This window comes from Ursus maritimus, unplaced genomic scaffold, assembly GCF_017311325.1.
Source record: "Ursus maritimus isolate PB19 unplaced genomic scaffold, ASM1731132v1 scaffold_19, whole genome shotgun sequence".
Classification (NCBI taxonomy): Eukaryota; Metazoa; Chordata; class Mammalia; order Carnivora; family Ursidae; genus Ursus; species Ursus maritimus.
In genome coordinates, this window is record NW_024424341.1 from 41,228,862 (window position 1) to 41,253,320 (window position 24,459).

The 24,459-nt window shown below is 50.1% G+C and overlaps 2 protein-coding genes across 9 annotated transcripts in view; both read left to right on the forward strand.

The window, feature by feature from the left end:
- LOC103680397 (zinc finger protein 470) overlaps window positions 1-22,710 on the forward strand; it is a 40,544-nt gene extending 17,834 nt beyond the window's left edge. Inside the window, exons 1-4 of one of the 5 annotated variants that reach the window (XM_040633730.1) lie at window positions 3,098-3,172; window positions 7,558-7,624; window positions 13,856-13,982; window positions 20,603-22,710. In XM_040633730.1, coding sequence (XP_040489664.1) covers window positions 7,592-7,624; window positions 13,856-13,982; window positions 20,603-22,071 — 1,629 coding nt within the window. In that variant the 5' untranslated portion in view covers window positions 3,098-3,172; window positions 7,558-7,591 and the 3' untranslated portion in view covers window positions 22,072-22,710. The other 4 variants (XM_008709926.2, XM_040633731.1, XM_040633732.1 and 1 more) reach the window with 4 other exon arrangements.
- Window positions 3,215-24,459, forward strand: part of SMIM17 (small integral membrane protein 17) — a 61,004-nt gene continuing 39,759 nt past the window's right edge. For all 4 annotated transcript variants that reach the window (XM_040633769.1, XM_040633772.1, XM_040633770.1 and 1 more), the window contains exons 1-2: window positions 3,215-3,276; window positions 7,558-7,624. The gene's annotated coding sequence lies outside the window, so the exon portion shown is untranslated. The remainder of the gene's footprint in view (window positions 3,277-7,557; window positions 7,625-24,459) is intronic.

Consider the following 24,459-nt stretch of genomic DNA (forward strand, 5'->3'; position numbering starts at 1 on the left):
TTAGTACACCACAGATTTTTTTTTTTTTTTAATTTGTTTTGAGAGAGAGAGAGGCTGACCGAGTGGGGGGAGGAACAGAGGGAGAGAATCCTCAAGCAGACTCCCTGCTGAGCTTGGAGCCTGATGCAGGGCTTGATCCTAGGACCTATGAGATCATGACCTGAGCCAAATGCTCAACCAACTGAGCCACCCAGGTGCCCCAGGAAACCACAGATTAACGAGATGTCACTACAAACCTATTAAAATGTCAAAAATCCAAAAGGAACTCAGAATACCAAAAGCTGGCGAGGCTGTGGAGCAACGGGAGCTCTCAATCATTACTGGCGGGAAGGCACTTTGGAAGAGAGTTTGGCAGTGTCTTCAAGGCTAAACCTAGTCTTAGCATCCAGCAGTCATGCTCCTAGGTATTTACTCAAATGAGTTGAAAGCATGTCCACACAGAAAGCTGCACATGGATGCTTATAGCAGTTTTATGGAAGCAAACGGGATGTCCTTTAATAGGTGAATGGGTGAACAGACTGTGGTACATACAATAGATTATTCAGTAGTAAATACAATTGAGCTATCAAGCAAAAAAAACAAAAAACAAAACAAAACAAACAAAACCTTAAATGCATACAAAATGCTAAGTGAAAGAAGCCAGTCTGAAAATGCTATATATTGTCTGATTCCCACTATGTGACATTCTGGAAAAGGCAAAACTATGGAGGCAGAAAAAATATCAGTGGTTGCAAGGGGCTCACTGAAGATGGAGATGAACAGGTAGAGCACGGGGCATTTTTAGGGCAGTGAGACTATTCTGTATGGGACTGTAATGGTGGATACGTATTATGCATTTGCCAAAACCCTCCAAAGTGTACAATACAAAGAGTAACCTTAATGTAAATGATGGAGTTTAATTAGTAATGTGTCAATATAGGTTCATTGATTGTAACAAATATGCCACACGAATGCCAAGTGTTTAATAATAGAAGAAATTGTGTGCGGGTAGGTGGGTACATGAGAACACTCTGTACTATCTGCTCAATTTTTCTGTAAACTTAAAATTGTTCTAATAGTCTGTCAGTAAAAAAACAAAATAAAAACAAAACAAAAACAAAAAACCACAATGCGATATCAGTACACACTTACCAGAATGGCTAAAATTTTAAAAACACGGCAACATGAAATATTGGCAAAGATTTGGAGTAACTGTGTATTTCATAAATTGTTGGTAGGGATTTAAAATGGTATAGCTATTCTGGGAAACAGTGTGGCAGTTTCTTTAAACAAGAAAAAAACTAAAAATGCAAATACCATACGACCTACAAATTGGATCCCTGGGCATTTATCACCGAGAAACAAAGATGTTCACACAAAACCTGTCATAAGGAAACAGCAGTGAAAGGGCAATCTATGAAATGGGGGAATGTTTGCAAAACAAATATCTGCTAAGGGTTAATAGCCAAAATATATGTGATTTTACCACAATGAAAAGAAAAGGAAAAACAAAAACACCTGTAATAGCCCCAAACTGGAAACATGCCAGATGTGATACCCAAATTGTGTTATGTCGCTACCACAGGACAGAATTTGGCAATAAAGTAATAAACTACTGATTCATATAACAACTTGGATAAATCTCGAGAATTATGCTGAATGGGGGAAAAAAAGCCTATTATATAACATTTTTAAAAACAAAATTATGGATGAAGAGAATAAATTAGCGATGGGGTTAAGGAAGGATGGGGTCTGGAGGAAAAATGGGTGTGGCTATGAAAGAGCCACATGGAGGAACCTAGTGGTGATGGAAATATTGTCTATCTTGACAACATCTACATCAATATCGTATTTCTGGTATTGCAAGATGTCACCGTTGGGGGCGACCAGGTGAAGGATACAGGGGATCTTTCTGTATGGTTTACATTTTATTTTTTGCAACTGCATGTGAATCTACATTTATCTCAAATAAAATATTCAATTAAGAAATCATGAGCCACCACCTAAGGTTAGCTGATTTTTGTATTTCTGTGGTCATTCATTCAGCAAATGCTTTTGTACCTGGCTTCCCGATTCCGGGTTTATGGTGCAAGAGGGTCCCAGCCAGGAGGCCTGGTTCCTCCCCCAACAACCCCACTTTGCTCTTGTGTGACCTCTCGTCTGCACCACTTTCCTTACGTAAACAGTAGCTTGGTTGTGAGGATTAAATGAGCTCATAAATCATAAAATGCCAAGAACAGAAGCTGGCACATAGGAAACATAAGAAGGGTCAATATATATATTTTTTTCTTATGATCACTTGCTTCTTTGCATCAGGGTAAATCAGCGTGATCAGCAGGTTCTAGAAAGCTGTGCGGTATTGTCCCTCAGTGTGGTCCTTAGGCCGGGCAGCAGGATGGCACCCAGAAAAGGGTTTTCTCTGCCTTTACCCACGACCCCTCTTTTTCTGGAATTTTCCCTCCCCACTTCTTTCCTCCCCCCTCTCCTCCTCTCCCTCTTCCCTCCTCAACCCTACTTTCTTTTCTCTTTCCGCCCTGTTCCTGCTTCTTGGAGAACTTTCTCTCCTCACCTCTCCTCCCCTTCTCCGATCTTCCTCCCTCCTCCAGGTACCTCCTCCCATCTCTTCTCTTCTCCTCCCTCCCTTTCCCTGCCTGTCCTCCTCCCTACCCCTCCTTCCTAAGCCTCCCCCTCTCCCCTTCCCCTCCCTGACCTTTCTCCTCGCTCTCCCCTCTCGTCCTCTCTCCCCTCCTCCCTCTCTCCTCCCCTCCTTCCTCCCACCTCTCCCTCTCCCCTCCTCCCTCCCACCTCTCCCCTCTCCCCTCCTCCCTCCCACCTCTCCCCCTTTCCTTCCCCTCTCTCCTCCCCTTCCCCTCTCTTTTCCCCTCCCCTCCCCCCTCTCCTCCTCTCCTCCCTTTCCCCCCTCCCCCTCGCTCTCGCCCCGCCCTCTCCCTCCTCCCCCGACACACCCCGCCTCCGCCTCCTAGGTCGCCGTGCGACTGGGACCTCCCGGGGATGGAAGGGCGCGATCGGATCTCGGGTGAGCTCGGCTCCGCTCGGCTCTGCTCGGCGGAAGGCCCGAAGGCAGGCGGCGGCGCGCGGGCCTCTGGGTAGTGTAGTCCGTCCGACCGCGCAGGCGCAGTGCGGCCGGGCGGGCCCAGCGGGCGCGGGTCATTGTCCTGGCGGAGCGGCTCGGGTGAGTCCGGCTGCGGGCGGGGCGGGGCGGGGCAGGAGGAGAGGGGGAGGGGCGGGGTTCCTCACCCCGCTCCCGGTGCGCGGACCAACTCTCGCCCGGGGGAGGTGAGGGGCGTGCGGACCGCGGGCGGGGAGGGGCTGGGGAGGCTTTGAGGGCTGTGGAGAGGGGGCTCCGGTCGAAAAGGAGAAAGGAGGCGGATCCGTGTGCCTGACCGCGTGTGCGCTGGCTCCTCCGTCGTGCCCGTGTGTAAGTCCGCGCGAGTCGGGGCGGCCTCCTGCGCGCCTGCTTCCTGCGCGCCTGCCTGCCGTGATGTCTGTGGGTGCGCACCTGTGACCGGTGCTGGCCTGTGCGCGTCTCTGCGCGTGTCCGCCTTCATTCGCGGGGCCAGAGTGCGTCTGAGGGTGCCGGCCCCGGGCGCACCTGTGTCCGGTCCTGGGCTCTGGCGCTGTGTCTTTGGGTGTGGGGTGTGTCTGTCTGAGGCCCACCCCCGTCAGCGTGTCCGCCTGTGTCGCGGTCTTTGGCCATTGCAGGGTGCGTGTGTGTGAGTGCGTCTGGGTGTGCCCCCCCAAAAGCTGGACAGGTGGGCCTCGCCTGGGCCCCCCAGAGGCCCCAGCCCCTTCCAGGCCCTCACAGACTTGTCTGGCCCCTCGAAGGCTCTGGAGAGGCTGGAGGCATGTGGGGCTGAGTGGGGTGCTCCTTTTCCTGCCTTTTCCTGCCTCCTCTCAGAGGGCCTTTTTCTGGGGAGTCCTGACCCTTACCCCGGCCTGACCTGGGGTTTATTCGTTCAGGGAATGTGTATTGGCCACTCAGAGTGCTGTTCTGGGCATTTTGCTGGGACTACCTCATTTAGACGCTTTCCAGTAACTCTGAGGTGGGAGCCCTTATCACCCCCATTTTACAGATGGGGAAACTGAGCTCAGAGACTAAGTCACTCAGCTCTGTACCCAGGCGTCTGGGTTCCAGAGCCCCCACGCTTAGCTACCAGACAAATGGGAAATTCTTTTTCCTTTCACCTCATCTGAGACAAAGTTCCAGGGTTTTTCCCCATGGGATTCTCCCCTAGAAACAATGGAAGGAAGGAAATACCAGAAAGCTCAGAGGAACAGGAGGAAGGAGGGAGCCACTGGCTTTGCAGCGGCCCAGATCTCGCGCCACACTGGGTTCAACAGTCCCCAGCCCTGTGCGTGTGTTACCTTACAGAGCCACTGTGAGTTCATGGGCTCCTTTTTAAAAAAAAAATTTTTTTTTAAATTACAGTTTGTGATTCCACTGCTATAAGGACAAATATAATCTGGGTTGGATTACATTCACCTTTTTTGATATTAGGGGCCCTTGGCTCGCTGTGCCTCGTAGTAAGTTGGCTCTGGTTCTGTCCATGTCCCGCCAAAGGAGCAAGTGTTGTTGACCTCACAGTGCAGGACAGGAGTCAGAGACGGCCAGTCCGAAAAGAATACCTTTTAAAAAGTTAAATCTTTTTTCAAACATTGCAACAGTAGTATGAAATTACTGCATCCAGGGAAACAAAAGAATACGAAGGAAATCAATGAATAACGCCTCCTTCTCACTCCCACTTTGTTCCCTCAAGGCACCGCCTGGTGTCCATCATTCCATGGCCTTCCCCAGGCTCAGAAATGCTGCACAGAAGCACACCCACCCACAGGTCCTGGTTTGTCTTTAAGTAGAGAGGTTAAAGTCAGGTATAAAACTCTGGTCTAACTTGTGTTTCTCACTTCGTGACATTACGGATGTGAGTAGATGCAGAACTAACCCCTCCTTTGTAGAGATGACCTGATCCTTCATAATGTGGCCTTTCCCTTACTGATGGGTACTTATTATTTTGTTCCCAGGACTTTTTGTTGGTTGGTTGGCCTTTTGCCTCTATGAATAGCGTTACGATAAACGTCTTTTTTCTGTGTTACGACCTTTTACGCAGAGCTTTTATCGCTATGGGCAGAGTCTCAGGGTTGCTGGGTTATGGGGTTCATATATTGCCAGCTCACTTTCTGGAAATGTGAGGGACTCCCATTCCTTCAGCTGTGTGCGAGAGGGCACATTTCTTTGTGTCTTTGCCAGCACCAGAAGTTTGCTCATCTATTCATTGCCCTCTGTGTTTGGGTGCCTCCTGTGTGCCATACATTGTCCTGGATGCCAGAGACACTGTGCAGAAATGATCATCTCTGCTTCCCAGGGGGTCGCATTCTGGTGGAGGGAAGACAGATGAGGAACTTGAGAACACCTCTTTAAAAAGACAGTTATTGATAATCATATGTGCTGTAGGAAGATGGTGGACGGGGTGGGGGTGGTGCTGCTTGAGCTCAGGGGCCTGGGGGTGGGGGACTTACTTCTCCAAGGAGGTGACACTTAAGCTGACTGTGAGAAGGAGCTTGCCGTGGGAAGAGCATCCCCTGAAGAGGGAACAGCAGATGTGAAGACCAGTGTGCCTGGGGCCAAGTGTTGGAGGAGAGAGTGTAGTGGGAGGAGGATGGCCAGCAGGGGCAGACCATAAGGGACACATGGGCAGGTGGGAAGACTGTGGATGATTTCTCATGCTGTGGGAAGCCACAGGAGGGTTTTAAGCTGGAGGACATTTTTATTGAGGGCTTGCTACAGGCCAGACGTGGTGCTGTGGAGTCTGCGGATGGGAAGTGGTGAGAGACCTGAGCCCACTGTGGCTTCTTAGCCTCCGTGCCATTGGCAGTCTTTGCTGTGGGGCCCATCTTGTGCAGCTGCATGCTTGGTCTCCGCCCACCAAATGCCCATAGCAGCATGCTCTCCCAAGTTGTGGCACCTACAAATGTCTACAGACATTGCCAAATGTCTCCTGGGGCCAAAATCACCCCCTAGTGGAGAACTGGTGTTCTAAAGGCTTCTGCCAACCTGTCCTTACATGTGAGTTAAAATTACAACATTTGCTTGTGAAAGTGGGGGGCCCCCCTTTGGCCTCAAAAAGATCATTCTTTGTTTTCATGGTTCTTGCACTTTAAGAAACTCATTTGGAAATTAATGATTCTCGGTCCCCATCCCAGATGGTTTGACTCAGCGGTCTGGGCAGGGACCAAGGGATGTGTATTTTGAATAATAGTAAGCATCCCTGGTGATTTCGGGCTCCTTGAGAAATGGCACAGTAGTTAAAGGGCTTTTGTATACGAGAGGACTGCAGGTTTTCAAGTGATTCAGGGGGAGGTTTAGGGAGGCATATTTTGGCTTGTAGCAGAAGGAAAACTTGATTCCAGTCAGAGGTGTTGGTGACACAGTTAGTGAGCTCCTCATCATGGGAGGCATGCAAGTCCTGGCAGGTCACCATGGAGCCAGGACTGAACTAGCATGTCCTAAACTCTAAGAATTTGCGCTAACTTGTGCCACCTGTCCAGTGGCTTTGTTTTTTATTTAAATCGGCTCACTGATTTTTAAAATTATTTATTTTATTTATATCAACTTAGTTTATTATTTATTTTTTTTAAGATTTTATTTATTTTAGAGAGAGAGCAAACACAAGTGGGAGGGGCAGAGGGAGAGGGCAAGACTGTCTTAAGCAGACTCCTCGCCAAGTGCAGAGCCCAGCGTGGGGCTCGATCCCAGGACCCCTGAGATCACGACCTGAGCCAAAACCAAGAGTTGGATGCTCTACTGGCAGTGCCGCCCACGTGCCCCTAAATCAGCTTAGTTTAAAGGGGCATTCTTTGTGATTGCCATAAATAGGAGCGGGGCATTGCTGTAAGAAAGGAGATACTTTAGACCAAAGCTGACTGCACCCCAGTCTTCGGAACATACTCGACCAACAACAGTAATAATAGCTGCTGTGTGTTGAGTTCTTACTATGCACTATAAGGCCCCAAGTTCCTTCGTGTAGCAGTTAGCTGAACCCCACGGTTACCCCCGTGAGATGTGGGGAATCACCTGCAGGGGTGGGGAGTGGGGCCTCAGACCAGCACTCAGACCTGAGAGGGGGTGTGAGCAGGGTGGCTGGGAGAAGGCAGAGGGTCCTGTTGCTCCCAGCAGCCTGTGGGAATGGATGTGCGGGTGTGAGGGTGTCTGGGCGTGCATTGGAGAGGCAGCAAGCGCCTAGACCGGGACATACTCTGCCCCATTCCGTTCCCAGCTGTGTAATCTTGGGCCAGTGGCTTATCCCTTGGACCTCAAGTTTTCTCCTCTGTGAAATGGGGTGGGTGGAAGTAGGACTTACTTTGTGGGGCTTTAAGAGAAAGGAGAGATGTCCGTCCAGAGTCTTGCACAGAGGAGGCGTGCTTACTGTTTGTTTTTAAGGGGTGTGTGTGTCCCTCCTTGCCTGTCTCCTGGTGGGTATGTGTCTGTCTGTCCTGTCTGCCGTGAGAAGCAGGCCCAGGCCTAGTCTCTCACTGTGTCCTCTCTCTCTTTCCCAACCATAGTCCGCCCATTCCTGTCACCCTGGGCACTGGAGGGATGGCCACCCAGCTGCTGACTGACGAGGCCCTGGTGAGTCATGTCACCCTCTCACACTCCATTCCAGAGGCTCAAGCCCAAGGGGCAGGACTCCTGCCCAGGGATGACACTCTGACGCCCAAGCCCCCCCTGGGGCTCACTCACTCGGAGCTGTCTCCAGGGGCCTGTGTCTGTCCTGAGGAGGGTGGGTCACCTGCATGGATGCTGCTCTCCTCTGCCCTTTCTGGGCCCAGCAGCCCCTTGCCTGCCCCTGACGCTGGCTTCGGTCAGCCGAGGGGGACAGGGCAGCTTGGCAGGGACCGGCTCTGTCCTCCGGGCTTTCAGGAGACAAGTGGGCAACTGGGAAGTGGTGGTTTAAACACATCACATCAAGTGCGGAAACGTCCCCTGCAGCAGGGCCTGGGCAGCACGCAGTACCAGACACGTGAATGTCGCTGAGCACCCACACGCGTGGTGAAAGTACACAACACAGGCTGGAACAAGGCCCACATGCTTAGGACAGCGGTTACCTCTGGGGAGAGGGAAGAGGACAGGACGGGCCAGGGCAGCTGGGCGTCTGCGGCTCCCGCTAGTAGGTTTTGTGCTTTAGTGGGTGGTATGCGTATGGTGGTTTGTTGTATTTTTCTCTAAATTTCCTTTTATGCCAGAAATATTTCATAATAAAAAAAATAACACGTAAATACCCCTTCTAGAAAACAGGGAAAACCCAGTAAACTGTAGGTAAGACAATATAATTCACCCATAGTCCCTTTCCCCATAGCTAAAGCATATGGATATTTGTGTATTCATTTATTTTCTTCCTTCTCTGATTATTACTTTAAAAAACTGATCAAGTTTTGGCTCTGCCATTTTAATATTGAGATTTTTTTCCCCACCCAAATTTAATCAGTAGGGATTTCCCTTATTTTGAAACTTCATAAACTTTACAAACATCAGTTGTTTGGCTGCATAGTCATCTGGTGAGTTTCACCTTTTTTTTTTTTTTTTATGTTTTGCGTATAACACCCAGTGCACCATGCAATACGTGCCCTCCTTACTACCCATTACCCACCCCATTCCCCTCTGAAGCCCTCAGTTTGTTTCTCAGAGTCCATAGTCTCTCATTCTTCAATCCCCCTTCTGATTACCCCTCTTTTTTTATCCCTTTCTTCCCCTACCGATCTTCCTAGTTCTTATGTTCTATAGATGAGAGAAATCATATGATAATTGTCTTTCTCTGCTTGACTTATTTCACTTAGCATTATCTCCTCCAGTGCCGTCCATGTTGCAACAAATGTTGAGAATTCATTCTTTCTGATAGCTGAGTAATATTCAATTGTACATATGGACCTCAACTTCTTAATCCAATCATCTGTTGAAGGGCATCTCGGTTCCTTCCACAATTTAGGACAATTATTGTGGACAATGCTGCTATGAACATTGGGGTGCATATGGCCCTCCTCTTCACTACGTCTGTAACTTTGGGGCAAATACCCAGTAGTGCAATGGCTGGGTCATGGGGTAGCTCAATTTTTAACTTTTTAAGGGACCTCCACACTGTTTTCCAGAGTGGCTGGACCAACTTGCATTCCCACCAGCAATGTAGGAGGGATCCCCTTTCTCCACATCCTCTCCAGCAGTTGTTGTTTCTTGCCTTGTCAATTTTTGCCATTCTAACTGGCGTAAGGTGGTATCTTAGTGTGGTTTTTATTTGAATTTCCCTGATGGCTAATGATTTTGAACACTTTTTAAAAAAAATTTTGATGCTGTAAATAGTCTATCATAAAAGTAAAAGAAAATTCCTGGTAGGTGAGGAAATGTGTGATCATTATAAAGAGCTTAGAAAAATCCAGAAGAACACAGTGAAGAGAATCAGAGTGACCTGTGATCTTACCCCAGGAGATAACCACTATTGAGTGTTTGTGTGTCTTTCTTTCCCTGGATGCATGTTTCGTAAAAATGAGAATCACCCTGGCTAAGCAGTTTTTATATCCTGTTTTTTTTGTTGTTGTTGAAGCTTTCATCCTAAGCATTTCTCCGCATAGTTAAAAGCTCCCCATAACATCCATTTTAATGGCTACGTAAGAATTCCATCGAAGGGTTGTAGCTGGTTTCCTTTGTGGTTCCCCTGTTGTGGGACATTTATTGGTTTCCAGTTACTCGAGATTACGAACAATGTCAGGAGGGACATGGCTGGCGCATAAGTCTTTCTGTGCATTTCGTATGATTTCTTAGGGGTGCTTCCTTGAGGAGGAATCCTGGGTGGGGTGTTTCTGAGGACTTCATGAGTGTCCTAGCGCTTTCCCCACCGGTGGTGGCAGTATGTGTTCCCGCCTGGCTGGAGGAGAGGTTTGCGTGGGCCCGTTGTCAGACTTTCTTCTGCACTTGGGATATACATGACACATGGTATAGACCTTGAGCGGGATGGGTGACAAACGGCGTCACACTCTCTCTGAGTAGCATTGTCTGTATTACTAGTGAGGGTTTATTTTCAGGAAATGTTTGTTAGCTGTTTCTGCGGGAGGGTAGCTTATCTGTCTTGCGCTTTACCGTCTACAAGACTCTCAGTATTGGAATTTCAGGCGCGCGCGTGGGTAAGTAGTCGTGGCAAATATTCTTCCCAGGCTCGCTCTTTGTTTCTTCATTTATTCTACATTTTTAAAATACAAAAGCATTTCAGATTGTTAAAACCAAATCTGCCTCTCCTTCTGTGCTGTCATCGTTACCTTTAAGGTCTCTGTTCGCAGGTCACACATGACCTGTATTTTCTTCCTTTTTTATCATTTGGATGATAACCACGAACTTTGGAATCTTTTACATCTCCCTGAAATTTAATTTGCTGTGTGAACGTGTCGGTTTACTTGTCTGTGACTTTCGGTTTGTCACGTCTTCGTTTCTGTAACCCCTTTATTGGGACGCACCCCGCCTACCACAGCACGTGCAGTTCTAATCACAGAGCGGTGTAGCGGTCACCGCAGTCAGTTCTAGAACGTTTTCATGAGGCAGACAGGAAATGTGTGCCCGTTAGCAGTTATTCCCATTTCCCCAGTGACCCCCTGGCCCTGGCAACCACTAAGCTACTCTCTGTCTCTGCGAATTTTCACATTCAGGCCGTTTCATGTACATGAAACCACACGCTGTGTGATCTTCTGTATCTCCTTTCAGCATGATGATTCTGAGGTCCCTTCATGTGGTAGCACGTGCGAGCGCTTCCTTCCTTTTCAGGGCTGAGTAATACTCCACGGCGGCGAGAGGGCACGTTTATTCACTCATTCATCAGCTGATGGACATTTGGGTTGTTTCCACTTTCTGGTTATTGTTAGTAAAGCTGCAGTGAACGTTACGGGTGTTTTGTTTGAACCCGTGTCCTCATTTCTCTTGGGTACATGCCAGGAGTGGGATTGCCCGCTCCCGTGATGACTGTGTTTAACCATTGACAGAGCTGTCGGACTCTTTTCCAGAGCAGCTGCACCATGTCTTCATTTTTAACTTGTCTGTGCTGGTTGTCTCGATTTGTTCTTTTACCTACATTATTTAGGAGGACTCCAAGAGCTTGGTGCATTTGCTGTTAAGCTCCACTTCTAGGGGAGGTCCGCTCTCTGCCCTCCCAGCGCCCTTTTGCAATAAGGTGTAGGCTCTAAGACTTCCAAGACCGTCCGTTGTGGTTTGGGTGCATTTCTGTGCACCCCCAGCCAGGCCTGGTGCACGGGACCTGCTCAGTAAATAGTTTATTGAGCGAGTGAGTTGAGAGGAGACATGCTTAAGGAAGATTTTCTGAAGGAATTATCATGTAAAAAAATTTAAAATAAATTTTAAAAGGGGGCAGGAGGAAACTTTTGAAAGTGATGGCTAAGTTTAAGATTGGAGTGGTGGTTACGTGGGTGTATACTTTCCAAACTTATCAAATTGCATTAATTAATATTCACGGCTTTTTGTATGGCAATCATACCTCAATAAAGTGGTGTTTTTTAAAAAAGAAGTAATTATTAGCAGGACTGGTCAAAGGATGTATTAGGTCAAAGAATCCAATAATAATATCATATAATAATTATTATTAATAGTAAAAAGTATACGTAAGATATATATGAAATGTCAAAATTAATCAAATGATGATAGCAAAAGGTGGCATTCATCGAGAGCTTCCTGCAGCCGTACCGGATGCTGTGCTGTGAGCATATATGCATTACCTCACTTAACAACCGTGTCAACCGCAGAGGGGGACATTGTTAGGAAGCCCATTGAGCAAATGAGGCTCAGAAAGGTTGAAACAGTAGCCCAAGGAAACACAACCTAGGAGGGACAGAGCCAGGATTTCATCGCAGGCTACCAGACTCCCAAGTCCAGATCCTTTTTTTTTTTTTTTAAATAATGCATGCTATCTTTTTTTTTAAATATATATTTATTTATTTATTTATTCGACAGAGATAGAGACAGCCAGCGAGAGAGGGAACACAAGCAGGGGGAGTGGGAGAGGAAGAAGCAGGCTCATAGCGGAGGAGCCTGATGTGGGGCTTGATCCCATAACGCCGGGATCACGCCCTGAGCCGAAGGCAGACGCTTAACCGCTCTGCCACCCAGGCACCCCTCAAGTCCAGATCCTTAACCACTGCTGGATGCTGTGTCTGCATCGAGTGATGGTGGCCCCTGAGACGGGGAGGCCAGCGTGAGCCCACACTGGGCAGGCACTGGAGACAGGGAAAGAACTGGCCAACAGATGAGTTCTCCTCCCTGCGAGGATGAGCCATGGTTCAGGGTCCAGGGTGGGGGTGGTGTTCAGTGCACTGGAGGGAGCCAAGGACCTGTGGGTGGCAGTAACAGTAGCTAGTGGTTATTGAGCACCTACTGTATGTAGGTACTGTTCTGAGCAGCAAACATGGATTAACTTAATTCTCATGGCCTCCTTATTCATCGATCCATTTATTCATGCAAGAGCTATTTATTGAGCGCCTACTGATGCCAGGCACTGTACAAAGTGCTGGGGATATCATAGTGAGCAGGACGGATGTATTGGTTTGCCAAGGCTGCCATAGCAAAGTACCATAGACTGGGGGCTCACAATGCAAATCTGTCTTCTCACGGTTCTACAGGATGAAGTCCCCACGGTCAAGGTGTCGTCAGGGCCATGCTTCCTCTGAAGGCCACAGAGAAGGAGCCGTTCCAGGCCTCCCTTCGAGCTTCTCATAGTTCTGGGCTTGTGGCAGGATAACGCCAGTCTTCAGATGGTGTTCTCACTGTGGGCATGTCTGTGTCTAAATGTCTTTTTTATAAGGACGCAGTCACGTAGGATTAAGGGCTCACCCTACTCCAGTATGATTTCATCTTGGCTCATTACATCCGCAGTGTCCCTGTTTCCAAATAATGTGCATTCTGAGGTGCTGGGGGTTCAGACTTCCACATAGGACTCGGGGGTGGGCATAATTCAGCCTACAACAAGTGCTTCGAATAGGACCCGGCCCACAGCAGCTGCATAATAAGTGGTAGGTCTTGTCACCGTGGTGGTTGACGTCATCCCCGTCGTCATTTCCTGCCGTGCTACAGGATATTCATTTTATCCACAGGGTTTACAGCATCCGCTGGGAAGACACTGAGGCTTCCACCCCAGGAACTCCCCACTGTTGCCCATGGCCTAATCTGCCTCTTAAGCCTCAGGTCTTGATCCAGCCTCCCCCCACAGACCCAACCACTCACCGGCCCCTCCGACTACATTCGGTGTCACCTTTCTGAAGTCTTCCTGGACACCCCCTAAAGCTGCCATTGCTCATGCACCTGGAGGATTTCGTTCGTACCTTCACGGTGGTATTGACCACATTGCCGGTCAATCATGTCTGTGTTTGTGTGCCTCGTCCACGAGGAGCTAGTTCTTGAACTTTCTGTGTCTGTCTCCCAGCACCTGGCTCAGTGCCTGCAGCTCCGTAGGGGCTCAGGACAGTGTGTGGAGCTAGTAGGTTCCATCTAGGATTCTGTCTTTATTGAGCAACTAATGCACATGTCCATTCACAGGGTTATGGTCATTATACCTTTGATTCCTTCTCTGTTTCTAAAGTGCGTGACTTTCTGCTCTGAACAGCCTTATATTTGTTTTGTTTCTCTGTCAGAGGACCATCCCACTAGAAGTAGGTACCAAGAACACTGAGTGGTCGGTCCCCTCAGAACTCTGCACCTTGTTGAAATCACTCCAGATACATCCTGTCTGCCTCCCTTAAGTCCTCTTGGCTTTTCTGGCCATTTCTCCAGACCTCTGTGAGCAGGGCCCTGCGGTGAGTGGTTGTGGGTTTCCTCTTTCAGGAATCAGTGACGTTCAGGGATGTGACAGTGGACTTCACCCAGGAGGAGTGGCAGCAGCTGGAGCCTGCCCAGAAGGACCTGTACAGAGATGTGATGCTGGAGAACTACAGGAACCTGGTCTCGCTGGGTAAGGGGGCAGCTTCGCTGAATTGCTCACCATCGGCCTATCACTTGAGGACTACAAAGAAATAAGAAAAAGGATGGACAGATTTGACTATGTAGAAAGTTTAAAGATAAAAATAAAGTTGATAGGTAATGAAATGGGGGAATAATATTTACCACACGTATAATAGCAAAGGATTATAATTATATAAAGAGCTCCTAGAAATAAACAAGAATGAAATAAGAAACAGAATGTTAGAAAGGTAGACCAAACATAGGAGCTGGCAGTTCATAAATGTAGAAATATACAAAATCACACTTTATAAAAGATTTTAAAACCTTACCAATAGTCAAAGAAATAGTTTTTGCCCATGTGGAATGATAATAGCCTATATCGTGAAGGTGTAGGGAAAAGGACTTTCTCATTTTAGGAATATAAAGTTGGGACAGCAATTTTGGAGGACAGTTTGGCGTTATCAACAGATTTTGAATGGTTGCATTTTTAGGGATCTGTCCGTTAGCTATCTTCCTGTGAGTGTGCAAACTTTTACATAGGAAGTAAAGGAGAAATGACCTAAACGCCCACCCATACAAGACTGACTAAACATATCAAATCGTGTCAGTAGGATGGAGACCATGTAGCTCATCAGAGACACATGTTCTTTGTAGACGCTGACACGGAAAGACGTTCCTTAAACCACCAACTTCCGGAACGAGCATGTATTCCCATTTCTCTTACAGCTTTCATGAAGTATAATTGTCCTCCAATTAACTGCACGTATTTAAAACAAACAGTCTGATGCATTTTGACATCTGTATACACCCAGGGGGAAACCATCCCCATGATCCAGATAATGAACATATCCGTTGCCCCTTGGTAATATCTCCCTGTGCTTCCCGCACCCACCCTCCATTCCCTGGGCAACCACTTTACGTGTAAGTGCTTTAGGGCACCGTGGTTTAATTTGCGTATTCTGGAATTTTATATATGTGCACTCATACAGCACATACTCTTTTTTTTTTTGGTCGATTTCTTTCACTCGGCATAATTATGTTGTATGTATGAGTAGTTCACTTCTCTTTATTGCTGAGTAATAGTCTACGTCACGGATAGGCCACGACTTGTTTTCCGTCCACTCATTGATGAACATTTGGGTTTCTCCAGTTCTGAGCTGCCACAAATAAAGCTGCTGTGAACCCGTGCGTATGGCGTCCACTGTGGACCCTTCTCTCCTTTCTCTTGAGCAAACACCGGGGAGTGGAATGGTTGAATCCCGTGGTAGGTGTGTACTAACGTCTCAGGAAACTGCTGGATGTTTTTCCAAAGCAGCGGTACCATTTTACATTTCCGCCAGCGGAGCCCGGGAGTTCCAGGAGCTCCGTGCGCTCGTCAGAGCTTCGTATGCGCAGTCTTTGTCATTTTAGCCATTCTCGGGGGTGTGCGTTGTTGCTGTTTTGCGTGCTTTTGGTGGCCTGTCTGAGAGACCGTTGCCTGACCGAGGGCCACTAAGGTTCACTCCTGTGTTTTCTCCTAAGACTTTTGCAATTTTGGCTCTTCATTTAGGTCTTTGGTCCATTTCGAGTTAATTTTCGTGAATTGTGTAGGAAAGGGGTCTAATGTCACTCCCGAATGTGGGTATCCAAGTGCCCCGGCACGAACTGCTGCAGAGCAGAACACTTTAATTAGATGTAGTCCGATTTATCCATCATTGCCTCCGGCATCATGCTTTTGGTGTCGTATCTAGGAAATCTTTGCCTATCTTAAGGCCACAAAGGTTTTCTTCTATATGTCGTATAGTTTTAGGTTTTGTGTTTTGTTATGTGATCCCTTTAGAGGTAATTTTTGTAATCATGCACAGTGTTAATTGAAGCTCATTTTTTCCCCATCAATTGTATATCCAATTGTTCCACCACCGTTTGTTGAAAAGACCGCACTTTTCCACTGGAAAAATTTCCACTGAATTTTCTCCACTGGATCGCCTTTGCACGTCTGTCAAAAATCAGTTGTCCATATATGTATGTGTGGGTCTAATTCTGGGCTCTGTTCTGTCTCCTCCTTTTGTGTCTGTCGTGACACCAACACCGCGTCATTTGATCTGCTCTCAGTGTCTGCCTTTGTGACCTGCGCTCAGTCTAGACAGCTTGCTCCCCTCATGACCCTCTGAGTGTTCTGCCCAGTGCCTGTGAATTACATGGTGTGGGTTTCGTGGCTGGCTGGGGTGAGAAGGCACTGTTCCCAGCCTTGATTGGCTCTGGGTACATTTTCAAATCCTTTGGGTGTGTTTTCCCAAGCTTGGGTAGTTTCCATGTCTGCACGTTCTGACCAGGAATCTGATGCTGGGGGAAGGACCTCGCAGATCTCCAGGGCACTCTCTCTGCTCAGGGAGTCTGTCGGGCTTTGCCTCAGTGTCCAACCCCCTCTCCCCCAGGCCGCATGCAGCAGTTTGCAGCCTTTCCTATGAGTAAGCTGGGTGGTCGTGGGGTCTGCCTCTCTGATCCCACCTCTCAGGTAACATTGCCCTTTATTGGCTGATGTCCAGTGTCTTATAACCTTCATTTTATATATTTTGTCCTCCCCCCACCCTTCCCCATTGCTTTAGGCTGTAGACTGAAGGGAAATCTTTTTTTTTTTTTTTTTTATGTTGTATAATCTTTTTTTTTTTTTTTTTTAAATGATTTTTTATTATATTATGTTAGTCACCATACAGTACATCCCCGGTTTCCGATGTAAGGCTCGATGATTCATTAGTTGCGTATAACACCCAGTGCACCATGCAATACGTGCCCTCCTTACTACCCATCACCGGTCTATCCCATTCCCCCACCCCCCTCCCCTCTGAAGTCCTCAGTTTGTTTCTCATAGTCCATAGTCTCTCATGTTTCATTCCCCCTTCTGATTACCCCCCCTTTCTTTATCCCTTTCTTCCCCTACCGATCATCCTAGTTCTTATGTTCCATAGATGAGAGAAATCATATGATAGTTGTCTTTCTCTGCTTGACTTATTTCACTTAGCATTATCTCTTCCAGTGCTGTCCATGTTGTAGCAAATGTTGAGAACTCGTTCTTTCTGATAGCTGAGTAATATTCCATTGTATATATGGACCACAACTTCTTAATCCAGTCATCTGTTGAAGGGCATCTCGGCTCCTTCCACAATTTAGCTATTGTGGACATTGCTGCTATGAACATTGGGGTGCATATGGCCTGAAGGGAAATCTTATCCCTGTTACTCTGCCTGGGCCAGAAGCCCCATTTGAGGGGAAAAAAAGGATGCATACATATGTGTGTTTGCATAAAGGTATGTTGTATGTACTTTTTACAAAAGATGTGCACTAGGGAGAAAGTTCTGAAAACACACACCAAATGGTTAACACAGGTGAGATTGCAGGAGACTTCCGTTTTATGTTATTTTTTGATGTTTGATGTTTAATAACAAGTGAGAATTACTTTGTGGTCGGAAACAATCGTAGAATTACAGAATATGGGAAAAGAAACTGTGAAAGACAAGAAATCTACTACCACAACAACATCCCTATTTAGACCAAAAGGAAAGAATAGCGTTTTGCACATGAGTAGCTTTTTGCCAAAGTGGCCTCTGCAGACACTGTCCTGTTATCATTTCCCTCGACTGCAGCAAGTACGCCCACATCCACGCACTTCACCAGCCGCACGTCGTCGGTGCTCTGCTGTTTGCCAGGCGTCTTGGTGAAACGCCGCGTGGCCGGTTGGTTTAATTTCGCTGACGCTGAGCTGTGTATTCACAGCTTTTCATAGCTAAGGGCTGACTGTTTGCTTTTCTGCAAATGGTCTCTCCTGATGGGTTTTAATCCATAAAAGGGAGGCTGCCTCCTTTCCCCTGCTCCCTTAGATTGCAGGATGTGCTGGCTTTCTGCCTCCAGTCTCCTGACTTCTCAAGTTAGTATTTGCTCCAGAGGACTTTCAACTGTTTTCACAGCTGAGACTCTGCCTGCTTTGATCTCTGCAGCCACAGCCACATGATATCCCAGCGCGGTCAGACCCCGTTGGCCCCACCCCGATTCGCCGTCCCCTTCCTGTCCCCACCCCATGGCCTTCACGTCCCATGCCACCATCTGTCCTAACAGCTGAACAGCACGTCACACCCCAAGGCGACTGAGCCACAGTCATTCCCCTACCTTAACTATTTCTCACATCTTTTCCTCTGGAATAGGAAAGCAACGCACAGCAAAAACAGTGGCTCATCAGGGCCCGTGGCTCTGGGATCAGACCGCTTGAATCCCAGCTCTGCCTCGAGTGTGCTGTGACCTTGAGCTTGTGACTTGCTTCTCAGACCCTCAGTTCCCTCATCTGTAAAATGGGCACAATCTTTAGTACCTAACTCGCATGTGGTTTTCAGGGCTGCGTGGAATGATCCATGCAGATGGCTTAGTGCCACGCCAGGCACGTTGCAGGTGCCCAGTGAAGGTTCATCTGATGGCTTCTGTGTGCCAGGCACTGCTCCAGGAGCTGGGCCTAACAAGGTCCATGTCCTCATGGAGCTCACTTTCCACAGGGAGGCTGGCAATAAACAGATCCAGGGACAGACAAAAGTTGCCACAGACCTTAATGAGCGCCCACAATGAAACAGGCAAGAGACTAGCATGAGGGGTGTTCCTTTCCACTGTGGGGTGGACAGGGAAGGCCTCCCTGTGGAGGATGTTAGCTGAGGGCTGAAGGATGTGCTCCATTGGGAAGGTGGGGTGGGGCAGTGGCAGGCGCAAAGGCCCGGAGGCAGGAAGAACTTGGCATGGACAACTTGGCAGGGAATAAAAAGGGAACCACAGGGCAAGTGTGGGTTAGGATCGGGGGGCCTGGCTCGTCCTAAGGACCCTGTAGGCCGGGGGAAGGTGCTGGCTTGGATTCTCAGCACACCGGGAGGACACTGGAGGGTTTGGTCTGACTCTTAAGAAGATCCTCTTGCTACTGAGTGGAAAGTGTGTCGTAGAGGGGTGAGGGTGGTGGGTCTTGCTGCGTTTCGGGCAGGAAATCCGGGGTGGCTAACTGGATCATCGGCAGGGGTGATGGCGAGATTCGGTCTAGTCCAAGTTGTTGTGCGTGTCCAGTGGCACTAATTAGCGGTCTGGATGACGGGAGGAAAGGGGTGAATCAAGGGTGACTGCTACATCTTTTTTTTTTTTTTTTTGAATTTTTTAAGTGGCAAGTGAGACCTAAAACGTACCATTTTAACCTTTTTAGGTGTATAGTTCAGTGGCGTTGAGTACATTCACACTGATGTGCAGACGCAACCATCCATTCATAGAACTCTTTCCATCTTGCAAAACCGAAGTTCTGTCCCCATTACACACCCTCTCCCCACCGCGGCCCCCAGCCCCTGGTGCCGTGGTCTACTTTCTGTCTCTGTGAATGTGATGGCTCCAGGGGCCTCACAGGACTGGAGTCATACAGTATTGATCGTTCTGTGTCTGACTGACTTTGCTAAGTCTCTTTGATGAGGCTTTCTTTTTATCGTTGATTTTGGAGGGGCAGGGGTTCCCAAACCACAGGTTCTGAATGAGATGTACTAGGCTTGCAGTATCCAAGAGGACACCAAGTAGGCTTTCGAACATTCGTCAGCAGAGCCAGAGGAGGTCTGGGCGGGAGGTGCAAATTTGGGAGGCCTCAGCATGTGGAAGATACTGAAATCTGGACTCCCCTGGCATGGCCTGGCATGACTTAGGGGAGGGGTCTCAGACGCCCGTGGTTGTGGGCTAGGTCAGGGTTTAAATGGGGCAGCAGGAACAGCTGCTGCTTCACCCCGGCTTCTTGTTGCCTTGGAGGAAGGAGGGCCCCAAGTGGCAGTATCTTCACATTTTTAATGAGATTTTTGTGTAAGATTTCATGTTTTTTAAATGTTGTGAATGAAGCCGTTAGACCCATGATACAGAGTCTGGAACTTGGAAGCGTCCCCTAGACTGGAAATAGAGATTTAGAAATGAACAGGATACACGTAGGGGAGGGGATTGGAGCCGCGGCATGGCCGGGACTACCAGGCAGGGAGAGATGTGCAGAGGCAGGAGGGCCTGGAACCAGCTCTAAGGGACACCTACCGCTCCGGGACTGGGTGGAGGAGGGGAGTGAGGGCACTGTGTGGGACAGGGAAGGACGGAACTTGGCTGGCCGCGGGGGAGAGGGAGGATAAACAGCACGTGCCACACAGAGGTCAGCTGTCATCTTACTATTTCTAATAAAAATTGGTGCTTTGGGAAGCCTAGGTGGTGGGGGGTATTCAGGATGAACCCTGGAAGTAGGGAACCCACTGCATTAAACCTTGCTGGGGTTTGCAGAAGCCTCAGGTCTGCTCCTTCCAAGCTGTCTTACCTCCTGTTGTTTATCTTCAGACATGTCTCCTCCGAGCTCCTGTCCGCCGGCGTCCTTTTCACTGCTCTTCCTTCTCCCGAAGGGACACTTCTAGTTCCCTCTGCTCCCCTCATGTCGCTTCTGCTTCCTTAAACCACCTTTGTCACCAGCTCATTGCTTCCCTTCCGATCAGCAGGTTGTCATTTGCGTCTCCATCGTGCCCTGCTGTGTCTCTGCTTTCCTGTTCTCATCCATCCATGGCTTTGGAGGTTCCTTACTCCCAGCATTGTTAACTCCATGCATTTCGTCTTCTCTTTCCCCTCCGCCAGACTTGGAGACTAGACCTGAAATGAAGGAGTCGGGTCCAAAGGAGGACAGTGCAGAAGACAGACCGTCCGCTGGGGTGGTCGTGGAGGGACCCACGAGAAATGGTGCCCACGGTCTGGCCTTTGAAGGATCATGGACACAGGGTGACTGGGTGGAGAGGCAGCAGGGAAACACAAGGACCTGTCTGGAGCGGTTGGAGGTTTCCCAGAAGCGAGGCCCCGTGTGCCGGGAGTTTAAGGCATTCACCCACCAGAGCTCTGGCCCGGTCCCACCATGGCCGGAAGGCCCACGGGAAGAGGGGGCCCGGCCGTTTGTCACGGGTGCCAAGACCTTCTCGAGGGACCTGGACCTCAGTCAGCCATCCAGACTCGATGTGGAGAAGAAATCCTACGACTGCAGCGCGTGTGGCAAGGCTTTCAGCCGGAGCTCGTCCCTGATGAAGCACCAGCGGATCCACACGGGAGAGAAGCCCTTCGAGTGTGACGTGTGCGGGAAGCACTTCATCGAGCGGTCGTCCCTCACCATCCACCAGCGCGTGCACACCGGAGAGAAGCCCTACCGGTGCGGGGACTGCGGCAAGGCCTTCAGCCAGCGCATGAACCTCATCGTGCACCAGAGGACGCACACGGGCGAGAAGCCCTACGTGTGCGACGTGTGCGGGAAGGCCTTCCGCAAGACCTCGTCGCTCGCGCAGCACGAGCGCATCCACACGGGGGAGAAGCCCTACGCGTGCGGGGACTGCGGCAAGGCCTTCAGCCAGAACATGCACCTCATCGTGCACCAGAGGACGCACACGGGCGAGAAGCCCTACGTGTGCGACGTGTGCGGCCGCGCCTTCAGCCAGAACATGCACCTCACCGAGCACCAGAGGACGCACACGGGCGAGAAGCCCTACGCGTGTAAGGAATGCGGCAAGGCCTTCAACAAGAGCTCGTCGCTCACGCTGCACCAGCGGAACCACACGGGCGAGAAGCCCTACGTGTGCGGCGAGTGCGGCAAGGCCTTCAGCCAGAGCTCCTACCTCATCCAGCACCAGCGGTTCCACATCGGCGTGAAGCCCTTCGAGTGTAACGCGTGCGGCAAGGCCTTCAGCAAGAACTCGTCGCTCACCCAGCACCAGCGGATCCACACCGGGGAGAAGCCGTACGAGTGCTACATCTGCAAGAAACACTTCACGGGGCGCTCGTCCCTGGTCGTGCACCAGATGGGCCACACGGGCGAGAAGCCGTACGCGTGCGGCGAGTGCGGCAAGGCCTTCAGCCAGAGCGCCTACCTCATCGAGCACCAGCGCATCCACACCGGCGAGAAGCCCTACAAGTGTGGCCAGTGCGGGAAGGCCTTCATCAAGAACTCTTCGCTCACGGTCCACCAGAGAATCCACACGGGCGAGAAGCCGTACAAGTGTGGAGAGTGTGGGAAGACCTTCAGCCGCAACACCAACCTCACGCGGCATCTGAGGATCCACACCTAGGGGGCAGCTGGGGCACCTCGTCCCGGGGCTTTCCACACCGGGGGGGTGGGGTCCTTCACACCGCGGCATCGAGATGTTCGGACAGGGTCGCCCACGGGTTAGAGGAGTCCTGCCCCAGAGGGGCCTTCCGCCTAGGGCCTTGTGGACAGGCTGCCTCCCTATGGGGCACCTGCACGTCCACAGCAGAAAGCAAGTCCCTCTGTGTCTAACGCACTTGGGACTGTGGTCGGGGGCACGGTGGCTGGAAACTCCCAGGAGCTCCAGGAACCCGGGCATCAGGGTTCCAGGCCGTGGGAATGACCTGTGAGAGCTCAGACAAAGCGTTCAGTGTCTCTGGGGCGACGCTCAGTAGGAAAATGCAGGAGGAGGTTGGAGGGGAGGTGGACTCGATAAGTGAGCGTGGGGACATTTCTGGACCCTAATCTGGTCCAGATTCAGGTCGTCACCTCTCAAGAGTTCCCTCCTGGGGTGGAAGCCAGAGGGGCCCTCCTTCCGTCCGTCCCCAAGCCGCCAAGCTGGCAAGTTGTAAATGGGCGGGAAAAGGTGGTTTTCAGAGTCAGCAAATAACACTAAGCACTTCAGATGCCGAAGTTTCTCAGAGTGTTAAATTTTTTAAAAATAAAACTTTTAATTAAGAGAGACCGGTGTCATTTTAAACAGTCACCAGGTGCAGAAGATACAGGCACTCGTGGTCCCGTTAAGATCCGCCTCAGTGCCTGTGGGAGAGGGGGAGGGCAGGCCACTACCAGCAGGCCTGATTCTCAGGTTTAAATACTTAGTAAGTTTGCGTCTCTGAGCACACTGTCCGTTTTTATGGTGATTTTTGCAGTTAAATTTGAAGGCAGCTCCGAGTGAGTTTCCTAAGGCTGACCTGACGCTTTGTTTACACAGAGCTCTCCCCCAGAGTCTCCTTTCTCGGGGCCTTTGACGCTGCCCTTTCTGTTTTAACACTCGCTGCTACTTGTCGCAAATGTCCCGGTGTTTCCGAATGTCCTGTGCTTCCCGACGCCGGTGTCCAAGAAGAGTAAACAATTCATCTGAAGAGATCATTTATATCAGTAAGCACTTTGTGTTGCGAGTAGGAAGAGCAGCTGCTCACGAGTGCATCATCAAGGCGGACAGCTTTTCAGATGGGTGTCTGGCAGCCGGGTGGGCATCAGGATAGGTTTGTTCCAGACGCGGCATCAGGAGTGTGACTCTGGTGCTCTGGCTTTCCCTTCCTGTGCCGGCCTCATCCTTGGCCTGGCTTCCCTCACGTTTCATGGTGGTTCCCAGAGCTTTTTCTCAGTCACGTCCCCGTGGAGACAGACCTCTTACAGTGACACAAAAGCCCGAAGCTTCATTCTGTGGACTCACCCACCAGTGGATGTGGATGGGCCAAATCTGGGTCTCTCCCTCATCCCTGAAATCGTGGTAGTGACCCAGGTCTTGAGCTGCCGTGTGCCCTGATGTGGCCGTGGGGTCATTCCATCCAGAGCAGAATCTGGGGGAAGAGGGAGGATACAGAGAAGGCGGCCCCGTGGTGTTATGCCATGGGGGCTGAATGGGGCTTAGAATCGCGTGGCTGCTCTGGCTTTAATCATCAGAGGGAGGTCTTACTGCACGTGGCACTTCCTTTGGGAAGTGCTGTCACTGCTGTGGTGACCAGGAGGGCCCTCAGTCCCCTCCGTCGTCATCCATATTCCCTTCACCCGGCCACAGGGCAGGGGCAGGGGTAGCGGGGGGCCTGGGACAGGGGGTTGGCCAGGGGCACCCCCAGGAACTGAGAGATGCGGCCGCTTGTCTGCTTGTCCCGACGTGGCTGGAATGCCCCATCCCCACGCTTCCCTTCCTGTCATCTGAACGAAATGTCGCCCAGTCCACCTGCATGGGGATTGGCGGGGAGAGGTGGGGGTAATAGCATTTGGCAAATCCAGGGCAGCACGTGTGGAGGCCTTTGTGGTGAGCCATGACAAGTGTGAAAGGTGGCCGGGGAGAGTAGGGAGCCCGGCCGTGTGAGCCCAAGCACGTTCTGTCCGACCCCTGTCCCCCAGTGGCGGCCTCAGCCTGAAATGGGGCAGTGAGAGTCTGACGGGGCTCACCTGTCTCCCGGGTGGACCCAACAATGCCGAGCCTTTGGTAACAAAGCCCGCCTTCCTGTCTGTCTCCTGTCTCTATCTCACCTCCTCCCACCGCTCTACCAGGGCCTGGGGGTTAGTGCTCTGAGGAGGCAAGTCTGGTGCCTTAGGACCTGGATCAGAAGTGGCTCCCGTGGCTGGCTCCCACGGGGATCCCACGGGCTGGGAGTGCCGTCTGCTGTGTGTCCGGACCAGGCGGCCTCCACCCCCACCGACTGTGGCAGACCCGCGTCAGTGTGGTCAGGAAGGGACGTGGGGAAGCTTGTCGCCT